Raw genomic sequence first — 19,525 nt, forward strand, 5'->3', positions numbered from 1 at the left:
GTTGTACTCAGCGTGGCATACCGTATAGGGCCTATGACAAGAGCATAGGGGACAACCTTCGTCCTTCCTCTTTCTTCTGCCGTGGTCAATCTTTGAGTCTTACTCAACTTCACACCTTACAACTCAGGTAAGAACCCCTTCTTTGACTGATCTATTTTGAACTCCTTCAAAAACATGTCAAGGTGTGCGTTCTTTGAAAGTATCATCAGGCGTCTTGATCTATCTCTATAGATCTTGATGCCCAATTTGTAAGCAGCTTTATCCAGGTCTTCCTTTGAAAAACACTCTTCAAACAACCGTTTATGCTTTCCAGAAATTCTACATTATTTCGGATCTTACAATATGTCATCCACATATACTTATCAGAAATGTTGTAGTGCTCCCACTCACTTTCTTGCAAATACAAGTTTCCATCAAACATTGTATAAACCTAAAAGCTTTGATCACTCCATCAAAGCATATATTCCGATTTCGAGATGCTTGCTCTAGTCCATAGAAGGATCGCTGGAGCCAGCATGCCTTTTAGCATCCTTAGGATCGACAAAACCTTTTATTGTATCGCATACAACTTTTTCTTACGAAAACTGGTAAGAAAACTTGTTTTGACATCCATCTGTCAGATTTCATAATCGAAAAACACAGCTAATGCTCACATGATTCCGACGGACTTAAGCATCGCTATGGGTGAGAAATTCTCATCGTAGTCAACTCCTTGAACTTGTGAAAAGACTCTTTCCCACAAGTCGAGCTTCATAGAAGGTAACATTACCGCCCACGTCCGTCTTCTTCTCAAAGATCCATTTATCTCGATGGCTTGCCGATCAACGGGCAAGTCCACCAAAGTCCATACATGGATCCTATCTCGGATTTCATGGTTTCTAACCATTTGTCGGAATACGGGCCCACCATCGCTTCTCCATAGCTCGTAGGTTCATTGTTGTCTAACAACATGATATCTAAGACAGGATTACCGTACCACTTAGGAGTAGTACATATCCTTGTCGACCTACGAGGTTCGATAGCAACTTGATCCGAAGCTTCATGATCACTATCATTAACTTCCTATTCAACAGACGTAGGCTCCACAGAAAACATCTTTCTATGTTGCATCACTCTCTGGTTGAAATAAAGGTTCGACAACCTCATCAAGTTCTATCTTCCTCCCACTCAATTCTTTCGAGAGAAACTCCTTCTCAAGAAAGGACCCGTTCTTAGTGACAAACAATTTTCCCTCGGATCTGAGAATAGAAGGTATACCATACTATCACCTTTGGGTATCCTATGAAGATGTGTTTGTCCGCTTTGGGTTCGAGCTTCTCCGGCTGAAGCCTTAAGCATCGCAGCCCCAAACATTAAGAAACGACAACTTTGGTTTCTTGCCAAACCAATGTTCATACGACGTCGTCTCAACGGACTTAGATGGTGTCCTATCTAAAGTGAATGCAGCTGTCTCTAACGCATAACCTCAAAATGAAAACGGTAGATTGGTAAGAGACATCATAGATCGCACCATATCTCATAGTGTTCGATTACGACGTCCGGATACACCATTACCTTGTGGTGTTCCAGGTGGCTTCAACTGTGAAACAATTCCACAATGTCTTAAGTGATTGCCAAACTCATAACTCAGAAAATCCCCTTTTGATCAGATCGTAGGAACATGATCTTTGTTATGATGATTCTTAACTTCACTCTGAAATCGCTTGAACTTTTCAAACGTTTCAGACTTGTGCTTCATTAAGTAGATATACCTATATCTACTCAAATCGTCAGTGAAGATGAGAAAATAGCGATATCCACTGCACGCTTCAATTCTCATTGGATCACACGCATCAGCATGCATGATTTCCAACAAGTCACTTGCCCGTTTCATTGTACCTGAAAACGGGGTCTTAGTCATCCTGTGCCCATGAGGCATGGCTCGCATGTGTCAAGCGATTCAAAATCAAGTGACTCCAAACATCCATCGACATGGAGTTTCTTCATGCATCTTACGCCAATATGACTTAAGTGGCAGTGCCACAAGAAAGTGGTACTATCATTATTAACTCTACATCTTTTGGCGTGAACATGTGTATTACCACGACCGAGATTCAATGAACCATTCACATAGGGTGCATGACCATGAAAGGTATCATTCATGTAAACAGAATAACCATTATTCTCTAACTTAAATGAATGACCGTATTGCAATGAACATGATCTAATCATATTCATGCTCAACGTAGACACCTGATAACATTTATCTAGGTTCAATACTAATCCCGAAGGCAGATGGAGCGTGCGATGGTGATCTCATCAACTTTGGAAATACTTCCAACACACATCGTTATCTCGCCCTTAGCCAGTCTCCGTTTAGTCCATAGCTTTTGCTTCAAGTCACCAGTAATAGCAACTGAACCGGTATCCAATACCCAGGTGCTACCAGGAGTACTAGCGAGGTACACATTAATAACACGTATATACTTTGTTGAAGTTGCCAGCCTTCTTATCTACCATGCATTTGGGGTAATTCCACTACCAGTGACCGTCCCCTTTACAATAGAAGCACTTAGTCTCGGGTTTGGGTTCAACCTTGGGTTCCTTTACTGGAGCGGCAACTGGTTTGCCATCCATGAAGTTTCCCTTCTAGCCCTTACCCTTCTTGAAACCAGTGGTCTTATTAAACCATCAACACTTGATGCTCCTTCTTGATTTCTACCTTTTGCGGTCTTAAGCACCGCGAACAGCTCCAGGATCAACTCCATCCCTTGCATGTCATAGTTCATCACGAAGACCTAGTAGCTTAGTGATAGTGGCTAGAGAACTCTATCAATCACTATCTTATCTAGAAGTTTAACTCCCACTTGATTTAAGTGATTGTAGCACCCAGACATTCTAAGCACATGCTCACTAGCTGAGCTATTCTCCTCCATCTTGTTGGCAAAAGAACTTGTCAGAGGTCTCACACCTCTCAACACGGGCATGAGCCTGAAATCCCAATTTCAGCTCTTGGAACATCTCATATGTTCTGTGGCATTCAAAATGTCATAGGAATCCCGATTCTAAGCCGTAAAGTATGGTGCACTAAACTATCAAGTAGTCATCAGGATGTGTCTGTCAGGTGTTCACAACATCCACAGACGACGTTGTAGGGGTTTATACATCGAGCGGTGCATCAAAGACTAAAGCCTTCTGTGTAGCAGTGAGAACACTCCTCGGACTACGGACCTAGTCCGCATCAGTGCTTACAATATCTTTCAACTTGGTCTTTCTCTAGGAACGTATTGAAACAGGGAGCTGCAACGTGAGCTATTTATCTACAACATATTTGCAAAGACAATTTAGACTATGTTCATGATAATTGAGTTCATTTAATGAACTCCCACTCAGATAGACATCCCTCTAGTCATCTAAGTGAAACATGATCCGAGTCAACTAGGTCGTGTCCGATCATCACGTGAGACGGACTAGTCAACATCGGTGAACATCTTCATGTTGATCGTATCTCCTATACGACTCATGCTCGACCTTTCGGTCTTCTGTGTTCCGAGGCCATGTCTGTACATGCTAGGCTCGTCAAGTCAACCTAGGTGTTTTTGCTGTGTAAATCTGGCTTACACCCATTGTATTCGAACGTTAGAATCTATCACACCCGATCATCACGTGGTGCTTCGAAACAACGAACCTTCGCAACGGTGCACAGTTAGGGGGAACACCTTTCTTGAAATTTTAGTGAGGGATCATCTTATTTAAGCTACCGTCGTTCTAAGCAAATAAGATGTAAAACATGATAAACATCACATGCAATCAAATAGTGACATGATATGGCCAATATCATTTTGCTCCTCTCGATCTCCATCTTCGGGGCTCCATGATCATCGTTGTCACCGGCATGACACCATGATCTCCATCATCATGATCTCCATCATCGTGTCTTCTTGAAGTTGTCTCGTCATCTATTACTTCTACTACTATGGCTAACGCTTTAGCAATAAAGTAAAGTAATTACATGACGTTTATGTTGACACGCAGGTCATAAATAAATAAAGACAACTCTTATGGCTCCTGCCGGTTGTCATACTCATCGACATGCAAGTCGTGATTCCTATTACAAGAACATGATCAATCTCATACATCACATATATCATTCATCACATCCTTTTGGCCATATCACATCACAAGGCATATGTTGCAAAAACAAGTTAGACATCCTCTAATTGTTGTTGCAAGTTTTTACGTGGCTGCTATAGGTTTCTAGCAAGAACGTTTCTTATCTACGCGAAAACCACACGTGATATGCCAATTTCTATTTACCCTTCATAAGGACCCTTTTCATCGAATCCGATCCGACTAAAGTGGGAGAGACAGACACCCGCTAGCCACCTTATGCAACTAGTGCATGTCAGTCGGTGGAACCAGTCTCACGTAAGAGTACGTGTAAGGTCGGTCCGGGCCACTTCATCCCACGATGCCGCCGAATCAAGATAAGACTAGTAACGGTAAGTAAATTGACAAAATCAACGCCCACAACTGCTTTGTGTTCTACTCGTGCATAGAAACTACGCATAGACCTAGCTCATGATGCCACTGTTGGGGATCGAAGCAGAAATTCAAAATTTTCTATGCATCACCAAGATCAATCTATGGAGTAATCTAGAAACGAGGGGAAGGAGAGTGCATCTACATACCCTTGTAGATCGCTAAGCGGAAGCGTTCAAGTGAACGGGGTTGATGGAGTCGTACTCGTCGTGATCCAAATCACCGATGATCCTAGCGCCGAACGGACGGCACCTCCGCGTTCAACACACGTACGGAACAGAGACGTCTCCCACGCCTTGATCCAGCAAGGAGGAGGGATAGGTTGAGGAAGAGGGCTCCAACAGCAGCACGACGGTGTGGTGGTGGTGGAGCTGCAGTAGTCCGGCAGGGCTTCGCCAAGCTCTTGCGGAGGAGGAGAGGTGTTGGGGAGGGGAGGGGCCGCGCCAGGGATCTGTTCTGCAGCCCTCCCCTTACCCCTCTATTTATAGGGGAAGGAGGAAGGGGGCCGGCCCCCTCTAGATCTCATCTAGAGGGGGGGCGGCGGCCAAGGGGAGGGGGCTTGCCCCCCAAGCAAGGGGGGCGCCCCCTTTAGGGTTTCCCCCCCAACCCTAGGTGCATGGGCCCAAGGGGGGGATGCGGCCAGCCCATGTAGGGCTGGTTCCCTTTCCTCTACAGCCCATTAGGCCCTCCGAGAGAGGTGGCCCCTCCCGATGGACCCCCGGAAACCCTCCGGTGGCCCCGGTACAATACCGATATGCCCCCGAACCTTTCCGGTGACCGTATGACAACTTCCTACATATAAATCTTCACCTCCGAACCATTCTGGAACTCCTCGTGATGTCCGGGATCTCATCCGGGACTCCTAACAACATTCGGTATACAAGTCTTCCTAACAACCCTAGCGTCACCGAACCTTAAGTGTGTAGACCCTACGGGTTCGGGAGCCATGCAGACATGACCGAGACAACTCTCCGGCCAATAACCAACAGCGGGATCTGGATACCAATGTTGGCTCCCACATGTTCCACGATGATCTCATCGGATGAACCACGATGTCGAGGATTTCAATCAATCCCGTATTCAATTCCCTTTGTCTAGCGGTACGATACTTGCCCGAGATTCGATCGTCGGTATCCCGATACCTTGTTCAATCTCGTTACCGGCAAGTCTCTTTAGTCGTTCCATAACACATCATCCCGTGATCAACTCCTTGGTCACATTGTGCACATTATGATGATGTCCTACCGAGTGGGCCCAGAGATACCTCTCCGTTTACACGGAGTGACAAATCCCAGTCTCAATTCGTGCCAACCCAACAGACACTTTCGGAGATACCTGTAGTGTACCTTTATAGCCACCCAGTTACGTTGTGACGTTTGGCACACCCAAAGCACTCCTACGGTATCCGGGAGTTGCACAATCTCATGGTCTAAGGAAATGATACTTGACATTAGAAAAGCTTTAGCAAACGAACTACACGATCTTGTGCTAGGCTTAGGATTGGGTCTTGTCCATCACATCATTCTCCTAATGATGTGATCCCATTATCAACGACATCCAATGTCCATGGTCAGGAAACCGTAACCATCTATTGATCATCGAGCTAGTCAACTAGAGGCTTACTAGGGACATGGTGTTGTTTATGTATCCACACATGTATCTGAGTTTCCTATCAATACAATTCTAGCATGGATAATAAACGATTATCATGAACAATAAAATATAATATAATAATAACTAATTTATTATTGTCTCTAGGGCATATTTCCAACAGGATTTGGGGCGGATCCGGTCGGTCTTGAGCTTGGCCGACTGTGGGAGGCCGGGGCGCGCCATGGACTAGCCGGGCACCTCGCCGGAAGGCCCTGGCAGGGCCACAAGGCCACATGCAGGCAGTGGCTCCTCCTCTAGCCGCTCGGATCTGCACCGTCGGTGGTCCGCCGGCAGATACATGAATGATGGTCGACCGGGCTCGGTGCTTGCCCAAAAGCTCGCCGGCGCACCGTTGCCACTCATTAAGTGCGACCACTACCCAAGGATGGTCATGCGCCGCGTGTCTACAACGGCGGAACATCCCGGATGGGTGTTCATCAAGTGCTTAAAGGACGGGGTATGCGCTTTTTTTAGCTTCGGTCTGTGCTCTATATTTGATTAGTTGTGCTAACTTCAAATTTTGTTGTGTAAAATGGATGCAAGTTTTGGTATTGGGAAGAAGAGTACATCGATATATTGATAGAGCGAAATTTAGTACATGTTAGTGCACTTTTAGCTAGTATAGAGGCTGTAAATGAGACAAGTGCACTTGTTGCTAGATTAGAGGCTAGACACGAGACTAGGTGTGAGGAAGCAACATCTACATCTGGCTTGAAGAAGAAAGGAGGATGCCAGATCGAGCCTCCTCCACAGATCAACAATGAGTGCATCGAGAAGGCCCTAACCCAACTCAAGGGGGCCGTTATGGAAGTTGGCTATCTTCTAAAATGTATTCTTATTGTTCTTATTTTTTTTGGCCCTGTTTTACTAGTTAAAATGTGATGATGTATTGTCATGTGCCAAAAATGAATGATAAAAAAAGGTTAAGGACTTGCAAAGAAAAATACGCGGACAGGATATGACCGGGATGCGTCCGCGCGTTGGGCGCACGACCACCGCATTCCAGGACACGCCCGGACACGACCCCAAATCCCTACCCAAACGGACAGAATCCGGACGTCCGTTTAGGGTCGCGCGATGGAGTTGGCCTTAGGCCGCCACCCCATGGTAAAAAACCAAGTCGAAAAAATTCCATCGGTGACATGTGGCCTGCAGGTAGCGAGCGATGGATCCACGTGGGGAAGAATATGTCTGGAACTCGGGATGGGGATTCGCCTAGATGCGCATAGAGAGAAAGATAGATAGATAGATAGATAGATAGAGAGATGTCGGGCCATCTAGTTGCTCTTCCACTCCGGCAGTCTCCAGTCGCCTCGAAGCTTCCACGCCACTGCCTTCTTCATTCGCTTCTCTGTGCTGAGTGAAGGGGGATGAAGATGAGATGAGGAGCACCCGATAGGATGGGAAGGTGAGCAAACTGGGATAGACAGAAGAGGCTTGCGTGTGGCAAAGCTAAGAGCATCTCCAGCTCCCCCCCCCGGGCGATTTTCTCGTGCCGGTGCCGAAAAAATGGCCCAGTTGCGCCCCCAGGAGCCCGATTTTCGCCGGCCTGGGCCGAAAACAGCGTCGGCGGACCCAGGCCGAACCCGGCACGCTGGGGGGCGCCCGGGGGCGCCGGGGCGAGTTGTTTTGACGCGAAAAAGCCGCGGGCCAGCTGCGTCAGCGACACGGCGCCTCGTCTTCCCCCAACGGCCTCGGTTCCCGCGGGGAATCAATGGCAAGGCTGCCGCCGGTCAGCCTTGCCATTGATTTCTCACGGGCGGCGCATCACGGGACGGCGCACCGACGCCTCCCCTCCCTCGCACGCGTTCACACGGGCGCGGCGCGGCTATATAGCCGGCGGCCTCACTTGCCTGTGCCCACACCAGCCCCGCCCCTCGCCGCCGCCCAGCCCCTCCCTCTACCTCTCCCGAGCGTCGCCGCCCAGCCCCTCCCTCTCCCTCTCTACCTCTCCCGAGCCCGTCGCCATGGCAGAGCGTTTCCCCGGAGACGAGGCGGTGGCCAACGGGTTCGGCCGCCGTTCGTTGCGCGAACAGGAGTCCTGGCTCCTGTTTCAGGCGAACATCCCGGCGCCGCCGGACATGCGTGCCGGGCCGACAGGGTGGAGGCTCAACGATGGGGGAGTGCCCGTTCCCCCGTTGCCCGACACCGTGGCCAAGCCAAATTACTTTGCCGAGGAGGTCGAGGTCGTCCGCGCCTCCCTCACCGACGCCCAGCTCTCCCTCCCCCAGTACGCCGCCGACAACCACGCGGCTTGGGCGGCGTACTTCGAGCGCCGCCAGCGGCAGCGGTTGGCATCCACCAACGATGCGCCAGTGGTCGGCGGCCAGAAGAACAGCGAGGGGCGCCACCTGTGGTGGGGCGTCCCCGGCCGCACACTCGAGGGCGTGCTGACGCACCTCAAGGGCGGCAACAACCTGCCGTTGGCTTACCCGGCGAGGGCGGCCGCCCCGGCGCACCACCGACGTGCCGGGCCATGGGCGCCAAGGAGGTTCGGGACCTCCTCCTCTTCTTCCTCCTCTCGATCTTCCTCGCACTCCTCCGGTGCCCCGGCCCTGCTCGGCGTCAAGGCCGAGCCCGCGGAGGAGACGCCGCTCGGCCGGTGCACTCGCAGCGCCGGCATCGTCATCAACGAGGGCGGCCGGCGCGCCTCCTCGTCGGCTCCTCCTCCACTCTTTGTCATGCCAAAGACGGAGCCGGGGCTCGCGCCGGTGAAGACGGAGCTCGACGACGACGACGCGGCCCTGATTTGGGCGCGCGGGGACTCCATAGCGATGGAGAAGGAGCGTCTGGAGAAGGCGAAGGAGCGCCAGTGCACCGCCCTGCGCCGCTTCGTGGAGCACCGACGCGGCCGCGACGAAGGCGGGGTCATCGTCATCTGCGACAGCGACGACGATGACGCGCCACCGCCACCAGCCCGTGTTGGCGACGCCGGTCAGGGGTCCACCAGGGACGACCGCGTCAAGGAGGAGAAGTTCGACGACGGCAGCGACGATGGCGGCGGCGACGGCGACTACTCGGCGTTCAGCCAGTTTCTCTTTTAGTTTATTAGTTATCTATTTTCCTATGTAATGAAAACCGGCAAACATGTCTAATATATGCCCAAGTTTGCCGAAATTCATCGTGTTTCGCCAAACTTCGCCGAACTGTGCCGAACTTTGCTAAACAAATTTTATTTTCAAACGCGCCTGGGGGCGGCCCTGGGGCCGACGGCTGGGGACCAACTCGCCCTCAGGCCCAATTTTTGCGCCGGCTCACCCCCAGGTTTCGATTTTAGGCGCCCCCTGGGGGGCCAACGGCTGGAGATGCTCTAAGAGATGTGACCGTCAGCATCATCTCCTCACTGACGTGTTTGCGTGGCATGACGCCATTCTTCCTTCCTACGCCCGGCGCCCGTAATGTCCGGCATAGGTTCAAACCCTCTCAAGTTTTCTTTGTTTGCTATCCATCGGAAATTATTGTTCTATTGAAAACCTATACCATTGTACTCCCTCCATCTATATATATAGAGCCTAATGCATTATTCGACATTGACTTTGACTATTAATAAAAATAATAGTATATGAGATGTATAATATGAAAATTATATCATTGGAATCTCTTTTCACGTACGAATTTAACGATATGCTTTAGCTTGCATGTCATATATTATTGCTCTAACATGTGATCAAAGTTAGCCTCGTAAAATGCATTAGGCCCTATATAGATGGATAGAGGGAATACTATAAATTGGGCAATCATCTTGTTTGGTACTCTCCGCAGATTGAAGCAAGAAATATTGTACTTAGTCCTGTCCATGTGAAAGAACCGTGTGTCTTTCTGTTAGCAACTGAAAAATACATCACATGAATATATGCTATCAAGAACAACAATGTACAAACAAATGATTAGTAGACAAAGATGACGCTGTTTAGGGTACAGATTCATAATACATGTATTAGAATTCAAGTACATGAATATATACCAATATAAAAAGACCCAAAGGGGCAGATCCTACTAATCTCAGCCCATCAAACCAGCTCAATCCAACCGCCTAGACTGCTTCAATGGCGAGTGGTCAACATGTTTAGCACACAATTAATATCATACCAAATTATGTTTGGCGAGGTGTCATGTGTGCATGTTGAGAGTATTAAGATTGCAGGGATAAACTATTTATGTATATAGGATTATGTGGCAATTCCCACGAAATCATCACCATGTCTGAAAATAGTTTTCTTTTTTTAGACAATGAATGATGGACAAAAAAGAAGTTCTATGACCAGGCACAAATTCAAGTCCGCTGATTTTAATTAATAATGTTCCATATACAGCGAGCCATGTGTATTTTGTGATATCCTTTGCTGCATATAGAAAAGATTGTGTTTTGATGATTGATGGTTTCAGAGTTACGGCGAGGATGAGGGATTGTACCTTGTAAGCGATTCAGGCTACTACATCTACCTGGTGCAAGTTTATCAAGCCGCATAGGGATGTAAACCGGGTTCCATTTAAACCCAGTGATGATCTAATAGTTCAATGATTTTTTTTTTTTGGAAAATGGACCATGGAAGTAGCTAAAGCTAACTAAATGGGACTTGGGAACGCCGCTTATTTGTCATTTACATCCCTCGCATCATGTGTTCTCCTCCGAGGAAGAAGGTGATATTTTTTTATAGCGCATATGTGCAAGCATGCTAGATTGATGTTGCAGTAATTGGTTTGAGTTCAAGCATTTCTTGAAGACAAATGCAAAGATGATTTATTGTTGTTGGTACTACAACGTTAGATTTAGTCTGTTAGGCATGTGATTGCTAGGATCCTTCTTAGTACAAGGTGAACTCTAAGCTCATTTGTATTGTGAATTTATAAGATCATTTGTTATTTGCTTGGACCTGTTTGAATTTGGTGAAATAATTGTGTTACCGTTTTCATTTCCTTTCTTCCTGTTCTTATGCATATAATACTATAATACAAGACAATAGCTTCCTCCACCATCAACTATTGCTGGATCAAAAGCGCATGCAACAACCGGATAGCCCTATCTCTCTCTATCCTTCAAAGGAGAAAGAGGATGATCTCAACTAAGTAACTGGATTCTTTTATGAAAAATTGGCAATCATGTCATATCATATTTCCAAGGTGATAACTGCATGAGTTCATCATGTTTGAACTGATTATTGGGCACATGTTGCTTTATTATGACAAAATAGATACTCAAGGTCTGCACGTATTTTACCAGGAAAATACCAACCTTGATATACATACCCATCATACTTTTTAAAATATGATGTGGTTAGATCTCAGTCGACAGAGACTTGATTAAAATTAAGAAAAATGGACGAAGAATGATTTTTAAAAAAATGCACGAATGTCCACAAAATATAAGATCTCACGAATATAGAATCGACTGAGATTTAGCAATCCCGTTTATAAAAATTAGCCGAAGGCAGCAACGCGTTTCACCATGTTCTAGTTTTATGATAAACTGAGAAGGCATGGGAGATGGGGTGGGTGACGCATGCAACTCTGCCAAAAGCTAGCATGCATGAACCCCAGTGCATCGATTAAAGGTTAATGACATAAACTACTGCACTAATCTTGAAGCAAATGGATGGACGCACGCATCCGTTCGCCCTGTGGTTATCCTTACGAATTTCTCAACTCTCACCGCCAGGTTAGCTTGCACTTGGTTCTTGGTTCTCGGTCAAAGTCAATAATATACTCATTTTGTTTTGGCGGATATGGTATCATCTAGGAGTATGTGAAGAATTTCTTTCCATCAGTTTTGGTTGAAAGCCTTGTCAAAGCTGGCGACATAATGTCGACATCCCTTGCGATAAACACTCACGCTTTCCGCACCTCCCAAACTTTCGGTCCAAAACAGGTTTTCTTCAGACACGCTACTGGGTTGGCATTACCTAGTTTGGGAAATTATATCGTTTCAAACTCGACGACCCAATAGGTACGTCTGTACATATGTCATGGAGCAAAACTGTTTCAAGTTGTAGGCTCGCGACTAGGCCCATTTGGCGAGCATGGACATGAGGCCTGCACCGACCAGCATGGAGACGTTGATGCCGAGCTGCAGCTTCCCCCTGCTCTGCACCTTGGGGTTCATGAAGTCCTCGGCGAGGAGGTCGACGAGGGCCATGTAGACGAGGATCCCCGCTGCCACGGAGTTGAGGCCGCCCTCCACCACCAGCGCCGTCGGGCTGTTCTCGTTGTACACTCGCGATATGCCATAGCCGACGGCGATGCCCACCGGCGTTGTCAGGCAGAAGAAGAGGATCATGGTCACGATGGACCTGGCCTTGAACTTTGCCTGCATCATCGTTAGAAAAAAAAATCAGGACTAAATTTAGTTGTATGAGGTTATAAAACAGCATGGTGCTACCAGTCATGGTCTTGTGAGGATATTCTTGGTTAAAATGAGTGGGTCAAAAGTAGCAGGAGATTCTCCTGAATTTGTTAAAGCAGGTCACTTCTTAGTTTTCGAACATCTGGTGTCATATGCAGAATGTAGTTACGCAGTTACTGATTCATTTGATTTATTCTCCAGGCCATAAAAAGTGCTCAGCTGCACTTTCTTCGCTCTCATGATCACTAGACATCGTTGCCGAAAAGAAAGATTAGCAGACATATATTCTCTAGATATGTATAAATGGTTCTCTAGAACTTTACACGGAGAAGCATAATAGAATTCTCCCCTTTCCGAAGCAGAAGTCCTAGTGTTTATTTAGATGGGCGTTACCATTTCTGATGGAGACCACACATACAAAGTTCCAGTTAGGCATGTATAGCCATCCTTTAAAATGTTCGTACATGCATGGAAAGACCTCTATTGTTTTATTTTTCTACAAAAATAGGCAAGCAAGTCAAGTAGTGGACTAGTGGCACCTTTGCATAACATGCACCCCACGAGTCACTGGTCAAATATGCTTGGTTTTTATCAAGATATATTGGGTATTTCCAGCAGATATTTCGGTCTGTATAAGGCACATCTAGATACGCCCTAAGTATTGCACATGTAAATGACTCAATCAATATAAGAAGAAAAAAGAAAAATACCTGCACAAATTTTCACGTAAAATCAATGGTATAGGACTTAGATGTGCAATACTTAATGCACATGCAGATGTGCATTAGCAAACCCGTTCTTTTCTTTATGCATGGATGCTTTTTTTGTAATAACTAGGACAAGGCTTGTGCGTTGCAATGTGATATAAAATCAATGGTATAGGACTTAGATGTGCAATATTTAATGCACATCTAGATGTGCCTTAGCAAACCCGTTCTTTTTCTCTATGCATGGATGCTCTTTTTGTAATAACTAGGACAATGCTCGTGCGTTGCAATGAGATATAAATATTCTAGTATGTTAGATTGTGATTTAACTGCCCATATTTATGCGATTGTGTAAATAAATGTTTATCGAATTCTGCCCGTGATTCACCTTATATTTTGATGAGAAGTATGGTAAATAAATTAAAGTAGAATAGGTTCGGAAGGTTAGTAAATTAGGTGATTGATTATCATACGAAAAAGGTTGGACTGAGAGGGTGCGAAGAAAAGTGAAATATAAAACCTTACGCTCGCTTTAAAAAAGTGATACCTTATATTCTTTCTAAGTATAGAGATAGAGGTAGAGATATAAAGATAAAGATAGAGAGAGTGATAACTTCTGAAAAACTGTGACAAACTTCATAACGTCTATGGGTATACCTGAACTATGCAGCCACCAAGGCCCATTCCCTCGAACATCTGGTGGAAGCTCAAGGCGACCACGAGAGGTTTGATTGTTTCCGGGTCCTGAGACGCGCCGAGGGAGATGCCGATGATCACCGAGTGCACCACAATGCCCAACTCAAGTACCTACAATAATACAACCTCGTCATCGTCGTGTCACAAAAAAACTGCACACACGACAGTACAAGCATTACGCGATGACTCGTACCAACCTGAGAGATTACGCGATGCCGGATCGTGTCCTTTTCGTCCTCGGCGCCGCCGACGGCCGCAACGAGCGCCGCCGACCCGTGGGCGTGGCCGTGGGTCGCGTGCGTGTGGACGTGTACCTCGTGCTCCCCGCCCTCGTGACGGCGCGCTTCCTCGCTGGCGGCGGCAGCGGCCTGTTTCTCCTCGTCCACGACGGCGGCGCTGCTGCTTACCGCCCCGTGGCCGTGCGCTCCGTCCTTGTTCAGGTGGGCGCGCGTGAAGTACCCCGTGGCGACGGTGTCGACGACGAGCGTGCCGATGGCGCCGACCATGGCCCCTAGCCCGGCGAACGGGAAGTCCTTCCACGGCCCATCGGAAGGCAGGCAGTCCGACGTGAGGTTCTCGAAGGCGTCCGGGAGGATGTGGATGAACCCCGTCGCGAGGATGACCCCCGCCGCGAACGCCTTGACCAGGAAGAAGACGTCGCCCTCGGGCCGGAGCGCGGGCACCCGCCGCCCCAGCACGGGCAGGGAGCAGCCCAGCGCCCCGCAGACCAGGATGGAGAAGAAGGCCGCGATTTTGAGAGGGTTCGCCCGCGCGCGGTCCTGCGCCGCCGACTCCGGCGACCCGCAGTCGTCATCGCCCCGCACAGCGGCGACCAAGAGCAGCGCCACGACGGCGGCGAGGAGGACGCCGGCGCTCGGCTTCATGTCTAGACTATCGTGATGCACTTGAGAGCGCGACAACGCGGGGGAGATCAGGAACTGGGAGAGCGCGCTTCTTGGCAGCTTAGCGACGCTGGCTGCCGGGTTTATATATAGATGGATGGAGGAAACAGCTCTGCTGCAGACATCATGTCGCGGTTAATTAGGGTTTATAGGGTCAATTACCTGCGGAATTAGGCGATCCCTTCAGTTGAAAACGACTATCTCTCACAAGGTGACGACATGCATGAGAAAACACGGTGTAGCACAGGTTGTCAGCGTTGTAAGCGCGCTCGGTATAACCGACGGGTGATGTGTTAATTAGCGAATCAGATTGTCTTCCTGATTTATTTCGGTGTTTAGGGGGAAATTACTCACAATGACGACACTTTATCGTCCAATGAGGAGGCAAGTTTGCTGGCACGCAACAACGTACTGCCTGCTGGCCTCGTAATTCTCCTATGGAGATAGCTAGCATAGTTGAAACTGAATGTAATCACCATGATTGATTAATGAAAGTTTCTTTTCCACAAAAAGAAATTGCTGGCACGCAAGCGCGGTATGTAGTTGTCCATCGTACGTGCGCGAGGGAAGACTCTCAAAAAGGTGTTCATGATCTAAAAAACGGTTTTGCTACGGCATATATAGATTTGCTCTAAGTATTGCACATCTAATTTCTATGTCATTGATTTTAGTCGGAGGTCCCTGTGGCTATTTTTTCGTTCTTTTCCTTTCCTTTTTTATACTTGATTGAGTCATTTATATGTGTAATAATTAGGCCACATCTAGATGTGCCCTAGGCATACCGTTTAAAAACATATACTCCCTCCGTCTCAAAATAAGTATCTCAACTTTATACTAACTCTAGTACAAATTTGTACTAAGGTCAAGACACTTATTTGAGACGGGGGGAGTATAAATTTTTAAAAATATCCATAAAGTTCAAAATTGTTTGCAAATTGGAAAAAATATACATGAATTTTAAAATATGCTCATGAATTTTGAAATCATTCAAAATTTAAAATTGTTCCTGAATTTAAATATATTTGTGTATTTCAAATTGTTTATGATTTTTGCACATGTTCATGAATTTTAAAAAAGTGTTCATGTTTTTTTTTGAAATATTCATTAATTGAAAATGAAAAAAGGAAAACATTTATATAAAATATATAAAAACAATATAAATAAAGGAAAGAAAAAACGGAAACCCGATACAAAAATAGAAAAGGGAGGAAAAACGAAAATCTGACACGGGGCCTTCTTAAACCTTCCCAAAACCGGGTGGAAGGTCCTGAGAAATAATGCGCTTAAATGGGGCGGCCCATTACCATAACAACACTCGCGAGGGTGCACATTGTATAATGAAGTTATATCACACTTAACTTAAGTTGTCCTCGCATAAGTTTTCCACGTAAGGATTGCCGACGTTGGTTCCCCTTGTTTTTGGGTGCCTTCCGTAACGGCGATGTGAGGGCAACTCAGGTTGGGTTTGTGCGTGTGGTGTGTGTCGCCTTACCTCTTACTAGGGTTTGGCCTAGGTTTTCAGTTGACGTTGGCGAGAAGATGGCTTCATCAATGATGTGGAGTAATATTATCCCCGTTATCGTCGTTTCAACAATGCTTATTCACATCAGTGAAGGTTGCCTGGAGCTCCGACCAAAGCCAAGTCAGGCCCTTTTTTCTATGTTATGTTTGGTGAGTTTGGGCTGCATTGCTCAGTGGAGTGGATGGTGCCAATTCATACCTTAGTACTTCTGACTACTCCTTCGTTCGACGATGTGTGACCAGGTTTGAGCTCCTCAACAAGCTAATGCGGTCGGGTCTCTTCAATTCTTGCTAGTTGGATCTGGGATGGTTCTTCAGGCCACATCGTGTCTTTTTCTTCGCGACGACGATCTGATCCTCGGTTCGTTGTTGCCAGCCTCTTCTGGTTCCGACCGACGACTTCCTGGTCAATGTGTCATCAACATTACAATGGCCCGAGGGGTTCCGAAAATGCTGGAAGTGGCATCGTTGCTCATTGCGTGTCGTCGCGGGTGCATGACTGCTTTTGTAAAGAGGCTTTAGAAGAATTAGGCAATTTAAATATATGATGGTAGCCTTCTACTAAAAATAATAATATTTTAAAAAAATGTTGTTGCAAGTGTTATTTATTTTCTGGTGCCTTCGCTCTGACTAGTAGTTTAGGTTAGGTTTTTTTCAGCCAGCATAGGTGTGATGTTCCTGCGGATGGCGGTTTTTCTTATTCAAGTTTGTCTTTCGCACTCTGATCCTCCTCAAGTTTGTTCGTCTGGAGTAGTCGACGAAGCTCCCAATGATGCATTGAGATTATAGTTTCTCACCATGCGTGCATGATGCCGAGATTTGATGTCAGGTGTTTCAAATCTTGAAATTCAAGGGTTCAATAGTGACAACTGCACCCCCAATGCACTTTTTCTTAGGGGCACATGCACGAAGAGCTTTCACCAACAAGTTTAAGCCGGCTGCGGTAGGGAATCGGCGACAGCAGTGCGTCCGCGACTCGTTCTGACGGTGGTAGTAGTTGTCCCGTGGTCCAGAATCTCAATATAATTTTCATTATGGTTGTGGTGATTTGTACTTCCAATGAATTTTTTACACTAATATAATATAGATCTAAACCCTTTTCATAAAGAAAGACTACAAAGTAGCTACATGTGTTTTTTTGGAAAATAAACAGATAAACGTTGCGGGTCATTGTTTTCCTGCACTTAAATGCACACAAACCGGGCTCAAAAGGAAAAAGGGAAGGAAAAAATGTCCCAGCCGGCCTCTGGTCGAATGTCGATAGGGTGTCGACACTGTGTGCGCGCTGCGGAAGAGGAAACAGCAAACGGCAAGCCCGTGTAAACCGAGTGGAAGCGCTTCCTTTCGGGTCCTAAACGGCGGCCGACCGCTCCGGTTGCCATCACCCTTCGGGTTCTTGTTCCAAAGTAGGCCGAGGCGATAGTATTGGTTGGGGAGGATAGCAAGCTACTCGATCGCTGCATTGTGCTCTAGCTGTAGATGTACTGATATTGTACACCTGCATTGCTGAATGGCCAACTTCATTTAATTTGGTCAGGACAGCACACCACACCGGCTCGATTGCTCCGAACACAAAGCAACTAGTCCAGCTAAGTTCAGGCTACTGCTGTTCGTTCACACATGAACAATGAACCAGTAATAACTAATATAACGATATTAAGCTTGACATTCACACTTGCTGTAGTTTCACCTTTACAAGAACCTCTCCACCTTGGTAATTGGTATGTGGCGCTCATCTCCTCCGTGCGGTCAACGGAGTACATAGGTCAACGTACGTCTCCGGCCTGCTAGTCACCGGAGTCTTCACACTTCACTTTGCAGAACGACATGCATGCATGGCATTCTGCCTCGCGGGACATCGCGAGTGCGATCGATTGCATGCAAGTGGTGTGCCGAATGCAATGTGAGCCGTTGCAATTTGGTCGCCCATTTTTGTCCGCAGATTGTATAAAGAAAGGTCATTCACTCTGTGCCTGTCTATGGAAAAGATGGCTGCCGTCGAAGTACAACCGTCCTAGATTCGAACGTCTTGTTGGCCTCTCCTTTAGCGATCTCTTTTGCACTCACCAGCTTCTCTTGTGATCTTTTCCTTTTCGAATGAAAATACTGTATATATTTTGCGATCTTTGGGTCAGCGCACATGGGTAGTGGATTTTGCTACGCAGCTAAGATCATCTCCAACGGGCTAATTTTGGCGTCGCTTCGGCTTCAGGATGCGCATGCTTGCGCATCGTGGATCGTGTGTGAGCCTATGATGATGATTACTGCTCAAGAGGGATGTCACTGACCTGTCTGGTTTCTCTTCTTGCATAATGCATAACTGTTGTGAGGATGCTTGCATGTGGTGTGGCCGCAGACCAGTGGAATGTGCACCTTTGAATGGGTGAGAAAACATTTCTAGAAGCAATGTTGAGATTTGCTACTGCAATGGTGAACGTGTTTAAAGAGGAGTGCTTGAGCGAACCAAATCTCCGGATGAGTGATTTTGGCACTAGAAGTAATGTTAACATTTCTAGAAGTAATTTTTAGGTATGCTTGGATTCGGAGCTACAAGATTAATAAAGTCACAACAGAGATTGTACCTCCGCAAATCCAGACTCTTGATAGGTATATCTGTAGTTCTTCTCTACAAGATTAATGTTACCAGCCTCCTGATCGACCATCTTGTCTGCTATGCGGCCATTTCTTAATCGTTAGGCCTTTAGCTCTTGCTAATGGTCCAAGAGGAATGAAATGCCACATTCTCTTTCGAACATAAAGGGACACATTCTGTTGCCCCTTCGTTCCTTGAGGACCGCGTACCCAGCTGCCAACCTCAGGCTACCGTTCAAACCAAATCGTCGATAAATGCCATATGCTCAGAATTCCACGTGCAGGGGGTCCCTTCCTGTGTACGTAGTCCCCAAACGCATCACTTCCCCTACACGATGCGGGTGGCCCTTTAGTCCCGAAGGCATTGCAATGTAAGCGCATCTCCAGCCGCACCTCCAGGAAAGCCTCTCCAGATGATTTTTTCACGCCGGCGTAAAAAAAACGGCCCAGTCGCGTCCCTAGGAGCCCGATTTTTACCGGTCTGGACCAAAAACAGCGCGGGCGGACCCAGGCCGAATCCGGCGCGTTGGGGGGTGACTGGGGGCGCCGGGGCGAACTGTTTTAGCGCGAAACAGCCGCGGGGCCGCCGCGGG

The 19,525-nt window shown here is 47.1% G+C and overlaps 1 protein-coding gene across 1 annotated transcript; it reads right to left on the bottom strand.

Moving 5' to 3' along the window:
• Nucleotides 1-11,957: 11,957 nt before the first annotated feature.
• On the bottom strand, nucleotides 11,958-14,984 carry LOC125539987 (zinc transporter 8-like). The gene is made up of 3 exons (XM_048703543.1): nucleotides 14,115-14,984; nucleotides 13,879-14,028; nucleotides 11,958-12,478 (listed from the first exon to the last, which is right to left on the bottom strand). Exons 1-3 carry the CDS (start codon nucleotides 14,799-14,801, stop codon nucleotides 12,173-12,175), a joined length of 1,143 nt encoding a protein of 380 aa, XP_048559500.1. The 5' UTR covers nucleotides 14,802-14,984; the 3' UTR covers nucleotides 11,958-12,172.
• Nucleotides 14,985-19,525: the final 4,541 nt, after the last annotated feature.

Source organism: Triticum urartu, chromosome 2, assembly GCF_003073215.2.
Source record: "Triticum urartu cultivar G1812 chromosome 2, Tu2.1, whole genome shotgun sequence".
Taxonomy (NCBI): Eukaryota; Viridiplantae; Streptophyta; class Magnoliopsida; order Poales; family Poaceae; genus Triticum; species Triticum urartu.